Source organism: Thalassophryne amazonica, chromosome 4 (genome assembly GCF_902500255.1).
Source record: "Thalassophryne amazonica chromosome 4, fThaAma1.1, whole genome shotgun sequence".
In the NCBI taxonomy this organism is placed as follows: Eukaryota; Metazoa; Chordata; class Actinopteri; order Batrachoidiformes; family Batrachoididae; genus Thalassophryne; species Thalassophryne amazonica.
Genome location: NC_047106.1, coordinates 135,028,063 through 135,048,286, shown reverse-complemented (window position 1 = coordinate 135,048,286; position 20,224 = coordinate 135,028,063). Strand labels below are relative to the sequence as shown.

Genomic DNA, 20,224 nt, shown 5'->3' with positions numbered 1-20,224 from the left:
TGTGTCTGACGTGTCGCATCTGTGTGCTCACTTTGCCAGTGCTGTAGGCTAAGTGATAGCGTTGCTTGCGATGTCCAAACGAGGCGTACTTTTTCAAACGGTGTATTATAATACCTACACCTTACCTACAACCCCAAAGGTTGGGCCCGTCTGATTTTTTTCTGGGCCCACCCGTTTTATGATTTCTGCCTACGCCCCTGCTTTAATGTAATTTTGTATTTATTCTAAGACAATGCCGCACATGCAACATTCATACTGTATAAAACTTAACAACATGGATATGAAGAATGTTTTGTTTTTCCTGAAAAGGGGTTTGATCCTGTGAGATTATGCACAACTTTTCAAGACGTTTCCAGAATCATTCAGAAGAACGAGCCCCTCAGCGACAATCGACTTGTAATTTCTTCGTGTGCAACAGCAACAGCAAAGCAAAAGGAGGGTGAATTAACACACAATCATTTTATAAGTTCTTCACATTTCTCCCTTTGTCCTTGGGTCGTCACAGCAGATCCAGAATGGATCCGCAAGTGTTTAACGCCACATGACATGTAAAACCAGCTGGGGTGGCCTTGAACCAACAACCCTACGCACCAGAAACAAGTGCACAAACTGCTTTGCCACCTTCAGTTTTAAGAGGATTTCTTGACATTTACTGAGAAAAACATGCACACGTGTACATCCATAGAAAGTCTCTTCAGCCGACCAGACGTGTCTGATTAGACTTTCACTGATTCTGTTCTGAATCTGACATTAAGTGGTTAACTTTGAGGTTGCCCCGTACCGTTACATTGTTTAACTTTTTAGCCTGTGATGGTTTTAGTGTTCCAACTCCACAATAGAACAGTTAAAATCATTTTTGTCCCAAGTGAAATGTTGAATCTAAAAACATATAAAAATAATGCTCAGGTTGAAAAATCCCACAATTCCCCTTTAAAAGATTATGTTCCAAAACCAAAAGTTACCGTTGAATACTCGCGGTGCTGTCACATCGGCGTTGACCTGGTGTGGTTGGATCATCTCTTTGGAGACTTGATTAGTGCTTCTCGTGTTGGCTGTCGGTGGCTCAGTGGAAGAATAGCACATCATCTGCAAAAGAGTCAAAAACAAACATTGATATGTATAATCCACAACCACGACCAGCAGTAAAATATCAGTATTTTGTGTAATTATATGGATATTGGATGGTGTCATAATGGCACATATAGTCTTAATAGGGTAAGTTAAAAATCACAAACATTTATTTTCACATGTTGGCTGTAATCTTGCCGTGGGACACCAACTGTTGCATTCAGCATATCAAGTTCATTTGTCAAAATATTTCAGCTATTCTCCATAATTTTATGGTGCCAGCTGTTTATTTTATACACCTTGACTTATATTTTGTGAAACAGAAGCTACAGTCCCAGTTTCATCACTCTCCTCTGTGTGAGGTTGGAACCTTCAGCATCTGATGGTGAGTAAATAAACTGGAAATTTAATTCTGATGTGAAAAATATTCAACAGGCAATAAGTATATAATATAGAAATATGTCCACCATTGGACACATGAAGGTTCTTCAGTCAGTCCGTTTTGTCCTTTTTGTTTTACTTTAGGATCTCACAGGATCACTTGCTTAATATGACTGAAGTCTGATTTCTTCCATTTACAGTGAATCATCCCAATTTCCATCCTCTAATAAAGACTTCAGCATTCAGAGGTTTGGTTCAGTTCTTTCAAGAAGAAACTTTAAAAGTGAATTTACAGGGTTTGATACAAGTTTCACTTCAAGACGATGTAGTTTTTGGATCAGATTTGATGTAATCAACCTGAAGTTGCTTAAGTTTGACAAGAGAAGTGTCAGAAATGATTTTATTCCTCAAATAAAAGGAATATAATATTCTGATAAAATTAAGAACAGATATTATTTATATTGGAGTGTCTGTTTTAGATTTCTGAGTCTCACAATTAATGTTGTTAAAACAAAAGGCAATAAAAAATTCATGTCAAACAGTAAACACTCTGCTTCAGATATAAAATGTGCTATTTATTATGGATTTTGGCATGTTGAATTGAAATATGACAATAAAAATGGCTAATTGGCTACTGTTTCCAAGATATACAAGGTTTTACATTTTGTGTCTACATAATTATATTGTGTTAACAGTAGAGTTTTCATGAAAAATCATAAACATAGGTATTTTTTAAAGTTTCTCTGACTGTTATTTCACCTGTTGTCTTATTGCAACACTTTAAAAATCAGTAAAAGGGTTATATATTAATCCTTAGCAGCACAGCAGTAACATTTCTTAAAATTACAGCCAATCAAGAATTTCAAACATTTTCATTCTCCATGGCCCAAAATTAGTCAAGTTTGACTTTATTTCAGAAGCATTTTGGCTGTAGACTACAGCCAATCAATCAATCAGTCAAGTTCTTTCTTTCTGAAATGTGGCTGACAGACACTGATCAAGTCAAGCATCTGATCCAAACAAATCACGAACCTCTCCAAATCGATTTTGCTCCATGTGGATGATGGAGGGCATGCTGAGGAGCAGTGACATCATAGTTCTGTGTCCCATGCGTCTGTAGGCAATGTTTTCTCCAGTCAGCCACTTGTACTCTGACTTGAGTTTGTTCAGTGACAGTCGGCCCTTATTCATCTGGAGGATGGCTCGCAGAGTCTTTTGAAAAAGTTCAAGATCTTCCATCTGCGGAAAAACAATTTCAGAGATAAATAAACAATCAAACAAACAAGCTGAAACTTTTATTTATTATTTCCTTTCCTTACCACTGTCGCCTGTGTGCTTGCTCTAGGGGTTGGTAAGGTTAGACCTTACTTGTGTGAAGCGCCTTGGGTCAACTTTGCTGTGATTTGGTGCTATATAAATGAAAAAAAAAAAAAGAAATTGAAATTGGAAACTGACAAAGTGAAAGTTGGAGATGGAGAAAGTGAAAATTATCATCTGTGTCACATCACACATAGAATCTGGCCTTTATGCTCCACTGATGGATAAAGTCAAACTTGAGTAAATCTGCAGTTACCTGGTGGAATATCACTTTAATTTCTCCAAATTATTTTAACATAATATTTTTAAATGTCTCTGTGACTTTAAATCTAAAACAGATAAATTATTTGACAAATTCTTTCCATTCTGTTCATATTCATCCTTCAAACATTCAAGACTGTTCAATAGATGTACAAAGTGAAAAATAAGCAATTGCCATTTAGAATTCAATTCTATTAATTTTTTTACACAAAGAGAAGGAATATATAATTTAAGGGTTTCTTATTTTAAAATTGTGGGTGCATTGAAAAATGATGCTGGAGCGATTTGACGTCAGATGTCACCCATGCAACGAAACGAAACAAAATAAACAACAAAAAACCCCTACAACAACAAAAATAAATAAGTAAAAAAAAATTACTACATTAAAATAATTTATTTTGAAACAATTACTCAGGAAAGAATTGTCGAGTTTAACTGTAAATAAATGTTTACAAAGTGACTTAAGTATCAGAAGCCTTCATGATTTATTTTTAATCCTGATAACTTGTGATCAGATAAACATCCCCGTTCAAGTGAAACACAAACTGCAACTGATAATTAAAACCATTAAAAACGTAGCTGCACCTGATTTTGTATTTTTTTTTTTTATTTTAAAGGTATGACTGGACTTTGCCATGTGACTATGATCGAGCAATAAAAGTCATTACATACCTGTAAACAAGTCAGCTGGTCTAAAGATTGTACAAGTCCAACTAAAGTCTTACTTTGCTGTAAAATGGTCAAGACGCCACTTATTACTGTTGTTCCAAGAACATCCAACTGCTAACTAGTTGGTTGAACTTCTGTGAACTGTCTGACATTGGCGGGAAATGACGTCACGAGTCACCCATGGCAACCAAACAAATCACAAACTAGCGACAAAACAGATTTCTTTCCAAACAATTAATCAGAATAAAACTGTGGAGTTTAACTGCAAAAAATAAAATAAAATAAAAAATAAAATAAAATAAAATAAAATAAAAAAATAATAATTGATTTAAGTATCAGGAAGCCTTCTTGATAATTCACTCCAGGTATATAGGTTTTAAAACGTGCTGTTATCAGACAAGCATCCACTTCTATGTGAAGCACAAACAACTACTGTAACTGATGAATAACTTTAATTAAAATCTGAAGAAATTAACCATTTTCTAACACACAAAATGGAGGAAAATACAGCATATTAACTTTCTTTTTCCAGTCAATATGGTTCAAATTCAGATCAGTTGAATGATGATGCATTTTCATTTTTAAAAGACGGTTAAAGTCAATTTTACTCAGTCAGCTAAGGGAAGAGGAACGTAACCCTTTAATTTATTATTGATTTTTTTTTAAATGTGACTTTTTTTTTTTGTCCAAAAGACTAGCTTATCTTCTAGTCCATCATTTTCTTGTCCAAAATTTGGTGCTAAATTTGTCATCGTCTACACTTCCACAGGGATACAGTTGCCATTTATTTTAATTTATTAAGATCTTATTGTTCTCTGTTCAATTTTTGTAGTTATTTTGTATATATATATGTTGAGCTCCTCAATGTTGTTAGGTTTTAGCCTCACGAGGACCACAAAGGAAATAAGCGTTTGCTCAATTGTGTCATCCGTGGATCATTGATATATTCACCTGTCTGTCTTTATATTGATTTTACAAAATTAACTCAATCAATTCTGCAAATACTGATGATTTTTGTTTTACTCTAAATATTATTTTATCTGAGGGAACAAGGCTGTCCACATTGCCAGACTGAGAACTGCTCGACTCAGCATCCAGCAGTTTGGTGAACACCTGCAGTGCCAGCCACATGGTCAGCTGGTGGTCTCCAGTGACAGCTGTCACCTGCATCATCCTGTCAGCTGCCGTCTGGTAGAATGCCACCTTTGAGGCCTCGCGGTTGATCCCAGATATACTGGACGTGTTGATGATGCAAGAACTCAGATGCTTCTCTAGCAATGTGTACAGTTTTGAAACTACAAGACTTTTATGTCAGTTTAAATCATGTTATATCATACAAAACCGCTGGGCATGCTGGTGATTTTTCCACATTTTTGGCAGCTTGACAGAAGCTGAAGGCAGGTGTCAGGTCCTTCATAATGCCTCATATTTTCTTTGCTTTATATAGACTGAAATAAATTATGCATATTTCATCGTATTGGCTGTGTGCTGGTCTGCTCTGTGTCAGCCTGATCCCGTCAGATCTCAGAAGCTAAGCAGTGCAGCGTCTGGTTAGTACTTGGATGGAAGACCTCTTTGGAACACCAGCAGCTGTGTGTGTTTCTCCAGGTTACACTGGAGTTGTGCCAGGAAGGGCATCCGGCGTAAAACTTGTGCCAAATACCAATGCGGATCTGGCTGTATCTGCTGTGGCGACCCCGAACAATGACAGGAGCTGTCGAATGGACAACAACAAACATCGTATTGACTGTGTGGTACCTCAGTGATATCAAAATAATTTATGACTGAAAATAAAATGTGAATTGTTCTTAACTGAGTTTTATTGTTCAGCAGTTTTGTTGTTCCTGGGACCCCCTGCCTCCACTGCGCATGCGTCATTTCGGACCACAGCAGCACATCTGAGATGGACTCTCTACACCCAAAGAGATCAAAGGAAGTAATGGGATTATTAACCATCTGTTACGGTTTGGTTCGACGTTAGGTCGAACCGGGATTTGAACTGGACTCAAATGCAAGGAAGCAGAATAGAGAAAAGAATGAATAACTGAAGATTTATTCAAGCTTAACCCAAAACAAACAACAGAATGATAATAATCAGGCGGTCTATTGAGTGGAGGACATGGCCCACTCCAGGCGGAGGAACCAGGAAGCCACAGCGAGGTACTGGACCTGTGAGTTGCTGGTGCCAGGTGGCCACATGGAGCTGAGGTTCTGAGGGAGACAGAGGCCGAGGTAAGTGGAAGGCACTTTGCAACGCAGACAGTTATCTTAGGAATGTTCAGGGTCAGATTACACAGCAGAATACTTCCAGGCTGAGTTTGTGATCAGAAACTTCAGTGGCAGGTGTGGAGCGACGAAAGCGAGGCAAGCTGCAGGTAGAAGCTCATCATACAAATTGGCATAGAAGCTCAACAGCAAGGTGAGAGGGAACAGTAGAGTTGCAGGTTCTATTGCAGAAAATAGAGGACCTGGATTACCTTGAGAAGTTTGCTCTCTGACGACTGAACAGAAACAGCACTCCCCAGGCGAGACCTCCTCCGAGTGCCAACCCCCCTCCCCGAAACAAAACAGACAATATGTTATATTTAGCTTGATGTTTGTAAAACCACCTAAAATCTAATTATCTCAACTGGTCCAATATACCTCAGTTATTTAAATATTCAATCAATCAATCAATCAATTTTTTTATATATAGCGCCAAATCACAACAAACAGTTGCCCCAAGGCGCCTTATACTGCAAGGCAAGGCCATACAATAATTATGTAAAACCCCAACGGTCAAAACGACCCCCTGTGAGCAAGCACTTGGCTACAGTGGGAAGGAAAAACTCCCTTTAACAGGAAGAAACCTCCAGCAGAACCAGGCTCAGGGAGGGGCAGTCTTCTGCTGGGACTGGTTGGGGCTGAGGGAGAGAACCAGGAAAAAGACATGCTGTGGAGGGGAGCAGAGATCGATCACTAATGATTAAATGCAGAGTGGTGCATACAGAGCAAAAGAGAAAGAAACAGTGCATCGTGGGAACCCCCCAGCAGTCTACGTCTATAGCAGCATAACTAAGGGATGGTTCAGGGTCACCTGATCCAGCCCTAACTATAAGCTTTAGCAAAAAGGAACGTTTTAAGCCTAATCTTAAAAGTAGAGAGGGTGTCTGTCTCCCTGATCTGAATTGGGAGCTGGTTCCAGAGGAGAGGAGCCTGAAAGCTGAAGGCTCTGCCTCCCATTCTACTCTTACAAACCCTAGGAACTACAAGTAAGCCTGCAGTCTGAGAGCGAAGCGCTCTATTGGGGTGATATGGTACTACGAGGTCCCTAAGATAAGATGGGACCTGATTATTCAAAACCTTATAAGTAAGAAGAAGAATTTTAAATTCTATTCTAGAGTTAACAGGAAGCCAATGAAGAGAGGCCAATATGGGTGAGATATGCTCTCTCCTTCTAGTCCCCGTTAGTATTCTAGCTGCAGCATTTTGAATTAACTGAAGGCTTTTTAGGGAACCTTTAGGACAACCTGATTATAATTAAACAGAATATACTGTAAAATACAATACAATTAATTGTAGATGTTAAATTAGCTATATATTTTGTTAAACAACCAGGTTATGTGGTGAGGGTTAAGAAAATATTAGATTTAGTACATATATGTTGTTAAAGTGTACACTGCATCTTGCACACAAAAAACAAGATCAGATTCAAGTCACTTCAGCTCGTAATGTGAACACAGCTCAGTTAACAAAACCCTCAATAAGCAGACTCTCCTTCTGCTAACATTTTCCATGAGTTAACTGCCTTTGTTACTGTTCTTCTGTTTTATCAGTGTGTTATACTGCTGTTTGTTCTGTGTACAGATATGTTAGTTTACTTATTAATCTATATTGTCTCTGCTTGTCTTTTTTGGTATTTGTTGTCATGAGTGTACATATATGTGTATATAGGAACTGGTGTGGGGGGGGCGTTTATAGGCTTTTGCTTCAGCCTTCACCCTTTGGGCCGCACAAAACTGGGAAATTGTTTCTGAGTTTTTGTTTTCTTTTGTATTATGAGAGATTCTTAAGTATGTGTGCGCGTGCCGAATAAAAATTCATTCTTCCTTTTTGCTGTCACTCCTACAGGAGCTGTCCATGGTGCTGAAACATGGACAGCTTTGTCTGCTGCAGAACGTGGATATCTGCTGCAACACGTGTGCATAAGACACTCAGACATATTTGTGTCACAAGCATGTCACACTCTGGACTGCACTGAGCTTATTACACCTGCAGTGTGTGCTTTGTTTGACTGGGATGACTGAACACCAGAGCCGGGCTGCTGAGGCAGGTCCAGCTCAACTTGCAGCGGTGCTCTGGCCAAGCAAATAAATGATGAAATAAAAATAAATCTGATATTCTGTGAAGGCTCATTCAATCAATCAATCAACTTTTTTCTTATATAGCGCCAAATCACAACAAACAGTTGCCCCAAGGCGCTCCATATTGTAAGGCAAGGCCATACAATAATTATGAAAAACCCCAACGGTCAAAACGACCCCCTATGAGCAAGCACTTGGCAACAGTGGGAAGGAAAAACTCCCTTTTAACAGGAAGAAACCTCCAGCAGAACCAGGCTCAGGGAGGGGCAGTCTTCTGCTGAGACTGGTTGGGGCTGAGGGAAAAAACCAGGAAAAAGACATGCCGTGAAGGGGGGCAGAGATCGATCACTAATGATTAAATGCAGAGTGATGCATACGGAGCAAAAAGAGAAAGAAACAGTGCATCATGGGAACCCCCCCACAATCTACGTCTAAAGCAGCATAACCAAGGGATGGTCCAGGGTCACCCGATCCAGCCCTAACTATAAGCCTTAGCGAAAAGGAAAGTTTTAAGCCTAATCTTAAAAGTAGAGAGGGTATCTGTCTCCCTGATCTGAATTGGGAGCTGGTTCCACAGGAGAGGAGCCTGAAAGCTGAAGGCTCTGCCTCCCATTCTACTCTTACAAACCCTAGGAACTACAAGTAAGCCCGCAGTCTGAGAGCGAAGCGCTCTAATGGGGTAATATGGTGCTACGAGGTCCCTAAGATAAGATGGGACCTGATTATTCAAAACCTTATAAGTAAGAAGAAGAATTTTAAATTCTATTCTAGAATTAACAGGAAGCCAATGAAGAGAGGCCAACACGGGTGAGATATGCTCTCTCCTGCTAGTCCCCGTCAGTACTCTAGCTGCAGCATTCTGAACCAACTGAAGGCTTTTTAGGGAACTTTTAGGACAACCTGATAATAATGAATTACAATAGTCCAGCCTAGAGGAAATAAATGCATGAATTAGTTTTTCAGCATCACTCTGAGACAAGACCTTTCTGATTTTAGAGATATTGCGTAAATGCAAAAAGGCAGTCCTATATATTTGTTTAATATGCGCTTTGAATGACATATCCTGATCAAAAATGACTCCAAGATTTCTCACAGTATTACTAGAGATCAGGGAAATGCCATCCAGAGTAACGATCTGGTTAGACACCATGCTTCTAAGATTTGTGGGGCCAAGTACAATAACTTCAGTTTTATCTGAGTTTAAAAGCAGGAAATTAGAGGTCATCCATGTCTTTATGTCTGTAAGACAATCCTGCAGTTTAGCTAATTGGTGTGTATCCTTTGGCTTCATGGATAGATAAAGCTGGGTATCATCTGCGTAACAATGAAAATTTAAGCAATACCGTCTAATAATACTGCCTAAGGGAAGCATGTATAAAGTGAATAAAATTGGTCCTAGCACAGAACCTTGTGGAACTCCATAATTAACTTTAGTCTGTGAAGAAGATTCCCCATTTACATGAACAAACTGTAATCTATTAGACAAATATGATTCAAACCACCGCAGCGCAGTGCCTTTAATACCTATGACATGCTCTAATCTCTGTAATAAAATTTTATGGTCAACAGTATCAAAAGCAGCACTGAGGTCCAACAGAACAAGCACAGAGATAAGTCCACTGTCCGAAGCCATAAGAAGATCATTTGTAACCTTCACTAATGCTGTTTCTGTACTATGATGAATTCTAAAACCTGACTGAAACTCTTCAAATAGACCATTCCTCTGCAGGTGATCAGTTAACTGTTTTACAACTACCCTCTCAAGAATCTTTGAGAGAAAAGGAAGGTTGGAAATTGGCCTATAATTAGCTAAGATAGCTGGGTCAAGTGATGGCTTTTTAAGTAATGGTTTAATTACTGCCACCTTAAAGGCCTGTGGTACATAACCAACTAACAAAGATAGATTGATCATATTTAAGATCGAAGCATTAAATAATGGTAGGACTTCCTTGAGCAGCCTGGCAGGAATGGGGTCCAATAAACATGCCGATGGTTTGGACGAAGCAACCAATGAAAATAACTCAGACAGAACAACCGGAGAGAAAGAGTCTAACCAAATACCGGCATCACTGAAAGCAGCCAAAGATAACGATACATCTTTGGGATGGTTATGAGTAATTTTTTCTCTAATAGTCAAAATTTTGTTAGCAAAGAAAGTCATGAAGTCATTACTAGTTAAAGTTAATGGAATACTCAGCTCAATAGAGCTCTGACTCTTTGTCAGCCTAGTTACAGTGCTGAAAAGAAACCTGAGGTTATTCTTATTTTCTTCAATTAGTGATGAGTAGAAAGATGTCCTAGCTTTACGGAGGGCTTTTTTATAGAGCAACAAACTCTTTTTCCAGGCTAAGTGAAGATCTTCTAAGTTAGTGAGATGCCATTTCCTCTCCAACTTACGGGTTATCTGCTTTAAGCTACGAGTTTGTGAGTTATACCACGGAGTCAGACACTTCTGATTTAAAGCTCTCTTTTTCAGAGGAGCTACAGCATCCAAAGTTGTCTTCAAAGAGGATGTAAAACTATTGACGAGATACTCTAACTCCCTTACAGAGTTTAGGTAGCTACTCTGCTCTGTGTTGGTATATGACATTAGAGAACATAACGAAGGAGTCATATCCTTAAACCTAGTTACAGCGCTTTCTGAAAGACTTCTAGTGTAATGAAACTTATTCCCCACTGCAGGGTAGTCCATCAGGGTAAATGTAAATGTTATTAAAAAATGATCAGACAGAAGGGAGTTTTCAGGGAATACTGTTAAATCTTCTATTTCCATACCATAAGTCAGAACAAGATCTAAGATATGATTAAAGTGGTGGGTGGACTCATTTACTTTTTGAGCAAAGCCGATAGAGTCTAATAATAGATTAAATGCAGTGTTGAGGCTGTCATTCTCAGCATCTGTGTGGATATTAAAATCGCCCACTATAATTATCTTATCTGAGCTAAGCACTAAGTCAGACAAAAGGTCTGAAAATTCACAGAGAAACTCACAGTAACGACCAGGTGGACGATAGATAATAACAAATAAAACTGGTTTTTGGGACTTCCAATTTGGATGGACAAGACTAAGAGACAAGCTTTCAAATGAATTAAAGCTCTGTCTAGGTTTTTGATTAATTAATAAGCTGGAATGGAAGATTGCTGCTAATCCTCCGCCACGGCCCGTGCTACGAGCATTCTGACAGTTAGTGTGACTCGGGGGTGTTGACTCATTTAAACTAACATATTCATCCTGCTGTAACCAGGTTTCTGTTAGGCAGAATAAATCAATACGTTGATCAATTATTATATCATTTACCAACAGGGACTTAGAAGAGAGAGACCTAATGTTTAATAGACCACATTTAACTGTTTTAGTCTGTGGTGCAATTGAAGGTGCTATATTATTTTTTCTTTTTGAATTTTTATGCTTAAATAGATTTTTGCTGGTTATTGGTGGTCTGGGAGCAGGCACCGTCTCTACGGGGATGGGGTAATGAGGGGATGGCAGGGGGAGAGAAGCTGCAGAGAGGTGTATAAGACCACAGCTCTGCCTCCTGGTCCCAACGCTGGACAGTCACAGTTTGGAGGATCCAAGAAAATTGGCCAGATTTCTAGAAATGAAAGCTGCTCCATCTAAAGTGGGATGGATGCCGTCTCTCCTAACAAGACCAGGTTTTCCACAGAAGCTTTGCCAATTATCAATGAAGCCCACCTCATTTTTTGGACACTACTTGGATAAAACAGTCCTGATTTCATTCACCAACATTTGGCTTAAAAACAGGTTTCTCACCTTATTGACGAAAATTATTACATAAATTATTTGGGCGACACAGCCTTTATATGTTAGAGGTGGGGTGAAATAGTTACCAAAATGAGGACATTATACAACTTTGGAATATGCCTTGTAATGGAATGTGTGCATCCATAGCTTGCACCATTTATTTTCTATAAAATGATCAGAAATTATATTAACGTTGTACGGCCTTTCAAATTTCACAAAACTGACAAAACATGGTTTCTGTGTTGGAACACTTGGTACTTCAATTTGTTTATGCCATTTCAAATACAAAAAAACAAAAAATTTCTAACATTATCTTCCTGAAACTGAAAGCAAATCTCCACACCCTTATATAAATTAATAAAAAATTATAAAAGCCAGGATGATGGGTTGCATAAGTAATGGAATGTTTTGGTATAATACCAGTAAATAATCAGGTTTATTGCCAGTTTTCTTCAGACAAGTCAGGGGACGGATACATGAACATTTCCAAGTCACTGAATATGTCTTGGACTTTATATCAGTTATGATATACAGTTATGATATACAGTTATGGCAGCACAGTGTATTAGTTGTTAGCACTGTTGCCTGACAGCAAGAAGGTAATGGGATCGATTCTCACCTGTGGCCATTTTGTGTGGAGTTTGCATGTTCTCGCCATGTGTGTGTGGATTTTCTCCGGGTGTTCCGGTTTCCTCCCACATCCAAAGACACGCAGGTTAGGTGAACTGGAAACTTTTTAATTGTCCAGGTCTCCCTTGCAATAAAGTCTCGACCTCAGTGGGACTAACCTGGTTAAATAAAGGTTAAATTAAACAGTTATGCAGCTTCATGATGAAGTGGTGTAGAGGAAGATTTTCTTAAGACCTGAAATTTCACCTACAATTTGCCAGAAGGTACATCTGAGATACAAACCTAGATTTGATGTTTTGGTGAAAGAAAATCCTCCTCTGTACCACTTCATCATGAAGCTTTATAACTGGGGATACAAAATGCCTAACATACACTGTGCACAATTTCTCCAATTACAGTCACAGAAGCCTTTAATTTCTTATGGGTTGTCTGGGTGTCTTTCCTCACTCTTCTTCTTGCACAGTCACTGTTTTTGAGAACTGTCAACTCCACACTGATTCACCATAGAGTGCCATACTGTTTGTATTTCTTCAAAACGGATGTAAATAAAGTCCAAGACACATTCAGTGACTTGTAAATGTTCATCCCCTATCCATCCCCTGACTTGTCTGAAGAAAACTGGCAATAAATGTACTTTCCACCGTCCCTCATACAAGTCAGGGGAAGCACCCATATGACCTATGATGTCACTATCATAGACCGTATGGATCACAACTGAACATTTTAATTTAACCTTTATGTAATCAGGTTAGTCCCATCGAGATCAAGACCTCTTTTGCAAGGGGGACCTGGACAACTATAAAGTTTCCAATTCACTTATACCTGCATGTCTTTGGATGTGGGAGGAAACCGGAGCACCTGGAGGAAACCCACACAAATGGGGAGAACATGCAAACTCCACACAGAAAGGCCACGGTTGGGAATCAATCCTATGACCTTCTTGCTGTGAGGCAACAGTGCTAACCAATAAGCCACCATGCTGCCATAGCTCAAGGCAGTCTGTTCGTTTGAAATTTTTACTTTCAGGGGAACGATTTATTCGTTTTTCTATACAATACAAATTTGGTTAATTTTGGCAATGTCATATTACGAATGCCCTCTTTAAAGGATAATAAATAAAATTATAGTAGCGCCAAAGAAAATTCTTTTTTTGACTTAAATCTTTAAAAAATACCAAAGGCTGTACACCTTTAATATTATGTGACACAAACGTCTGTGTTAAAGTAGATTTCTGTGGTTTGAGGTGCACAGACATATTTGATAAAGTTTGCAGTTGAGTGCAAAATATTCCACAACTCTGAATGCAGATTAAAATAAATAATTCAAATATGTCTGTTATTGTATGTATGATGCTACTTCCCAAATTCCAGCACTGGAGGTATTGGTCTCTCTTTTGGTCGTCACATTCCATCTAAGAAACGTGGTATTTTCTCTCCCACGGATCTTTTCCCTTTGCCCTGATGTGTGATGGATGGTTCAGTCCTTGGTAACCTGGGCGAGGACCGATCCGGTATGGACGTTAGTGTTCCATTCATCTCTAAGTGTGCCTTGGCCAGTTCAAGCCTGGCGGTGGTGGTCCCTCACCAGGCTTGAGACGGTTAAAGACAGCCCCTTGGAGCTTCTGATGAAAAAATGAACTCTGCAGGATCTGAACTGATGATGTTTTAAAATACAAGAACATAGATGACCAAACTCTGTTTCTTTAATTCAGCAGAAAAAGAAATCTAAAAATCCAGAAACAAATACTGAAATCATTGTTCAACCCTAAAAAAAAAGCAGGTACTTGCGTTTTAATGAAGATTCCCAAAATAAAACAAAACATTACTGAAACAAAATGTACAAGTCTTGGTTTTTGCAAACATACAGCTTGTGTTCAGGGGGGTCAGTCCTCATGTCCGAACATCGCCGTACCGTTTGTAGCATTTGTCTCATTATTCTGAAAATAGGACTGACATGGGATCTGTTTGTGCACGTATCATCTCTACATGTTTCAGTGTGGTCACAATGCCAGTGTTTTTTTTTATACTTCATCTTCAATGTACCGTATAAAAAACGTCACCATGCACGCCCTCTCCCCAACAGTCTCAACACTGAACCTGCAGACGCTGAAGTCCCAGAGCCACAGACGGAGGCCGTTTAACAGGGTGACTCAATGAACACTGCCCCGTGTCTCGCACAGTGCACTTTTCCTGACACACAGACATACATATATATATATATATATACTCAACAAAAATATAAACGCAACACTTTTTGTTTTGCTCCCATTTTGTATGAGATGAACTCAAAGATCTAAAACTTTTTCCACATACACAATATCACCATTTCCCTCAAATATTGTTCACAAACCAGTCTAAATCTGTGATAGTGAGAACTTCTCCTTTGCTGAGATAATCCATCCCACCTCACAGGTGTGCCATATCAAGATGCTGATTAGACACCATGATTAGTGCACAGGTGTGCCTTAGACTGCCCACAATAAAAGGCCACTCTGAAAGGTGCAGTTTTATCACACAGCACAATGCCACAGATGTTGCAAGATTTGAGGGAGCGTGCAATTGGCATGCTGACAGCAGGAATGTCAACCAGAGCTGTTGCTCGTGTATTGAATGTTCATTTCTCTACCATAAGCCGTCTCCAAAGGCGTTTCAGAGAATTTGACAGTACATCCAACCAGCCTCACAACCGCAGACCACGTGTAACCACACCAGCCCAGGACCTCCACATCCAGCATGTTCACCTCCAAGATCGTCTGAGACCAGCCACTCGGACAGCTGCTGGAACAATCGGTTTGCATAACCAAAGAATTTCTGCACAAACTGTCAGAAACCGTCTCAGGGAAGCTCATCTGCATGCTCATCGTCCTCATCGGGGTCTCGACCTGACTCCAGTTCGTCGTCGTAACCGACTTGAGTGGGCAAATGCTCACATTCGCTAGTGTTTGGCACGTTGGAAAGATGTTCTCTTCATGGATGATGCGAAGGAGATGTGTTGCACTGCATGAGGCAAATGGTGGTCACACCAGATACTGACTGGTATCCCCCCCAATAAAACAAAACTGCACCTTTCAGAGTGGCCTTTTATTGTGGGCAGTCTAAGGCACACCTGTGCACTAATCATGGTGTCTAATCAGCATCTTGGTATGGCACACCTGTGAGGTGGGATGGATTATCTCAGCAAAGGAGAAGTGCTCACTATCACAGATTTCGACTGGTTTCTGAACAATATTTGAGGGAAATGGTGATATTGTGTATGTGGAAAAACTTTTAGATCTTTGAGTTCATCTCATACAAAATGGGAGCAAAACCAAAAGTGTTGCGTTTATATTTTTGTTGAGTATATATATATATATACTCGCCTCTGTATACTGGAAGTACATAATGTATTTGTAGGTGATGGAACAAACAAACAAAACTAAAAACTGAATTCATGTCATTAGTTCCACCTTCCAAGTCTCTGCTGTGGCTTATATATATATATATATATATATATATGAATGTTACCTTCACATTAGCATCAAATTTGATTTCATACATCACAGTAAATATGCAAAGATATGTATTTTACAATAAGTATGGGGGGGTGAAGGTTAAAAAAATTGTGTAAACTAATTTCTACCCTGCAGGGGTCAGTATTAATCTTTGATAAAATCTACTCGGCAAAAAAACCTCTTCACACTAATTTGATAGTTTAGACATCAGTGGTTGAAACTATAAAACGGTTTATGTTTCTGTCACCATCTGTTGATAATCATGTAATCCTAGATTTATTTTTAAGTTCTGTATTAAATTGTAAAGCAGGTCCTTTGCAGAAGTGATTAAATGAGTTCTCTTACAGTGTTTGGTCCATATATTGATCACACAGTTGCCGACTTCGTAGACAAAAAACTGATGTATTTTTGAATGAACATATTAGAATGTGAATGTTAAAAAAAACTGAAGGTTATTAAAAAAGTGACTTTTACATTTTCACAGCAGTGATCTGATTCACTTTATTGTGCTGGAGTCACTTTTCAAACAGATCATGGAGCTAATAATGCTGACACGGGATTCAACCTCAAACAGCTTCCCTCCGCGGCTCCGGGTGCTCCAGTGTTTGCTCGTTAGATTTAATGTTCTCACAGCTCACATCACAAACAGCACAAAGTACCAAAACTCAGTGTCAAAAACTAAAAAAACCCTCTACAATCAACTTAAAATCCCAACGAACCCCAAAACAACTCACAATAAAAACTACACATTAAAAAAAAGGACCAAATGAAAATGCACTTTTAGGCAGAGAACAGTCAGATGATCAAACCCAAACCCAATGACATCATCACAGCTGAGAGAGCTGATTGGCTCCTCTGGTCCAAGAGATTGGAGAAAAAAACAGTCCCATGAGTCTTTGGGCTCCGTTGAACACATTGTCTCCCTCCGTCTCTGCCCATGTTTGAAGTTTGAAGTTTGTGTATCTGCTGATGGTGGCAGTGACATCACTGGGTGACAGCTTGATGACATCATTCATCCAGTTGTTGTCTCTTCCTCTCGGAGTTCCGTGGAGTGGTGAGCGAGAGCTGTAGTGGTGACTGGAACAAACCGCCCTCTTTTTCTTGTGACAACAGGGGGTGAGGGCGGGGCAAAGGGCATCAGGCCGGAGAAGTTCAGGGTTAAAGGTCACAGCAGGAAGGAGCAGATGGTGTAAGTTTGAGAAGTGAAAAAGCGAGACAGTGTGTTCAAAGGAGCCGTCATTAGAGTCCCTTGATTGAGAGAGTAACGACATGACGAGTCAGACAAAAAACGGTCACGTGACTCATGGAGCCATCTTTGGGCCAAAACAGTGTTCGCTGTTAATCTGTTTGCATGTAAATCCAGGTATTTTATTGATTTATTTGCTGAAAATGGCGGGTTGTTGTGCATTTGGAGGCATAAATAGACACAACAAGGGCTTCAAGATGTCCAGTTTCCCTTCAGCTCCGAACAGAAGAAAAATTTGGGAAAATAAAGTCAGCCGTGTGGGATGGAAGTGACTTCATCGTCAAAGCTTTGAGAGGTAAATTTATTGTTCAGTCCCATGTACAGTAAAACTCACCTAAACCGTCATTGTATAAACCAGAAATTTGCAGTCACCGGACAAAGAAGTACCAAAGTTTTTGTATTGTTTTCCTTGTAATAAACACCATACATAACAGAATTTGTACAACAGATTTTTCGCTCACATTGGATAAAATGTCGCGTCTGATCACAACGTATTTCCATTAAAACCCCTGAGCAGTCTGGACGTGCACAATAACAGAGGTACAAATTAAAGTTCAGCTCTGACACTCGCCGATTTGAGGAAAATGGGACCACAGTCATTTCTGTGATTAAAAAAACGACCGTTTAATTTTCACACCATGTTCAGACTTGGTGTAAGTGCTGATTATAAATGGATCAGAAAAGTCCGCAACTTTACAACACGGAGTCTGAAAAGAGGAAATTGTACAGCTTACCTTTGATTTGGAGGTGATAATTGTAGAAACAAAAGCTTGTTGAGGGTCAAATTAGTCCATAATATTTCATAATCCAGAGACGGAGAACTTTAAAACTGTCACGCACGTCATTGCATGACATGGAGTTACAGATCTGCAGAAAAATCAGGCTTCATATTAATTAAATAAATCATCATAAATTGTAAATTTATGTAAATCTGCTAGCTTAACTATTTTTATATTTATAGCACCTGTACCTGGATGTGTTTCTGTATGTGGTTAAATGATTTAAAAAAATGTTGAAAACATAAAAGGTTCATTCAGTACTTCAGCGCAGTTGGAACCAAAATGGCGCCATGTTCGGAATTGACACCACTCTCTTCAATAAAGGGACTCTAGTTGTCAGTGCCCCACCCCCCCAAAAAAAGAGGGACAGTGTGATAGACTTAAAAATATGTATGAGTGCAAGGCAGGCTAGCGGCTGTTCTTGGTGGCCTCTTTAGCAGCCAGAATGAGAGGAGTGAGACTGGAGAGAGGCTTCGCCATCTTCAAAAACTGATGCTGAGAGACGGGGGAGGAAGTAGGAAAGGGAACAAGTGAGGGAAGTAAAAAAAGGCAGGAGAGAAAAGAAGACATTGACAAATCAGTCAGCATAATAAAATATAATAATATATGAGAAACATATATATAAACACACAAAGCAAAGCGGTTTTGAAGAGACCAGCCACTGACATCACGGTGCAGCTCTACTCTGATTGGCTGTCACCCCCGCTACTCAAAAATAAAACAGAACAGACTGAAACAGAATGTGACATTTTAATGTCTTAAAATGCCTCTTAAAACAGATCAAGGTTAGCCATCTTTGAACTTGTCCAAGGTCTGTGTCCCAAGAATGTTCCCTGTGAATTTGAAGACTCTTGCAGTAATAGGACTGGAGTTATGCTGAGCACAGACAGAAGGACAGGCGCAAAACATTCACAATACGCGATGGCCATATTTGATGGCCTCATGTAAAAGCTAAAGAAATAAAAGCTTTGAGCACTAACAATTATTTTGATTGGACCTTGAGCATTGTTATTTCTCTGCAGCTGTACAAATTGGGCACAAACTCTGAATCACAGATTGAGATGAAGTTCGGCAGAGCGCCACCTGCTCACTATCCAACACTAAACCTGGCCAGACTTCACGACTGTGTCACAGGAGTTGGTATCCAATCCCTGTGTAGGACCTACAAACAAAGAAACAAATGCTTCAATGTCAAGTGGAAGTGCGGCAAAACCCTGAAAGTTGCCAGGGACTGTACTGGAGTCACTATTGTTCACAGAAGGAGGCATTTCTCCTCTGCAAGCACCCTGCTCTATATTCAGACGAGTCTTACTGGTCGACTTGGTGCAAATTCCTGGCTGTGATGGTACTGAGAATCGATGAGGAGCCATTTGTTTGAGGAATCTGTGAGCAGGTGACACCATCTATGGTCTCAGTGCCTCTCATGACAGTGGAACTAAAGCACTGCATTTTTATAAACCTGCACCTCGTCCACCTGCAGTGACAGCAAGTGCAGGTCAGCAAGTAACCCGCAAACCACCAACACCCCACAGATGGCATGAAAGGACGTGTTGCTCCTCTCTGAATTGTAAGATAATAGTCTGAAATCCAATAGCTACAGGTTTATGACACTGCTCTCTTTGCCAGGCAAGGTACCTGCCAGGATCTTTCTCAACAGGATTCACTCCCGCCTCAGCGTTCCCACCCTTTATGACATTGTTTTCCAGGACATTTTCCAGGAGGCTGTCATGATGATGAGTATTTCAATTGTTCCAAAATGTTTATATAGTCTGCGCGTGCACACACACACACACACACACACACACACACACACACACACACACACACACACACACACACACACACACACACACACACACACACACACACACACACACACACACACATTACCTGCAGTAGATCTTTAGCTGACCCCCTCTTCTCCACATCCATCTCCAGACACTGGTTCAGGAAGTCTCGAAATATCGTCGACAATTTCTCTGGATTCTGGAGCTCTGGCGTACCATTTGTTGCTATGAGATACAGCGCCTAGACAGCAGCAATGCACAGGGAGATGAGATGGCACTCTGTAAACTGGGTGTATACCTCATTTTTCACATTTATTTCAGTGTGAGCGCTGCAGGACGAAAAGAATTTTACTTCAGCAAAATTCTTTCCATCCTGTGTTTCTGCCTTCTCTTCAGTGAAGGCAGAAACACACTGTCACACATCTTGCTGTTCACAATGGTTCTGAAGTCCTCTAGAATGCCACTGCTGCCTGCCAATGTCTGTTTTCCC

At 39.8% G+C, this 20,224-nt stretch overlaps 1 protein-coding gene across 1 annotated transcript in view; it reads right to left on the bottom strand.

Moving 5' to 3' along the window:
• Nucleotides 1–18,218: 18,218 nt before the first annotated feature.
• Nucleotides 18,219–20,224, bottom strand: part of pak1 (p21 protein (Cdc42/Rac)-activated kinase 1) — a 212,990-nt gene continuing 210,984 nt past the window's right edge. The window contains exons 14-15 of the mRNA XM_034168630.1: nucleotides 19,838–19,975; nucleotides 18,219–18,442 (exon numbers count right to left, since the gene is read on the bottom strand). Coding sequence (XP_034024521.1) covers nucleotides 18,356–18,442; nucleotides 19,838–19,975 — 225 coding nt within the window. The 3' untranslated portion in view covers nucleotides 18,219–18,355. The remainder of the gene's footprint in view (nucleotides 18,443–19,837; nucleotides 19,976–20,224) is intronic.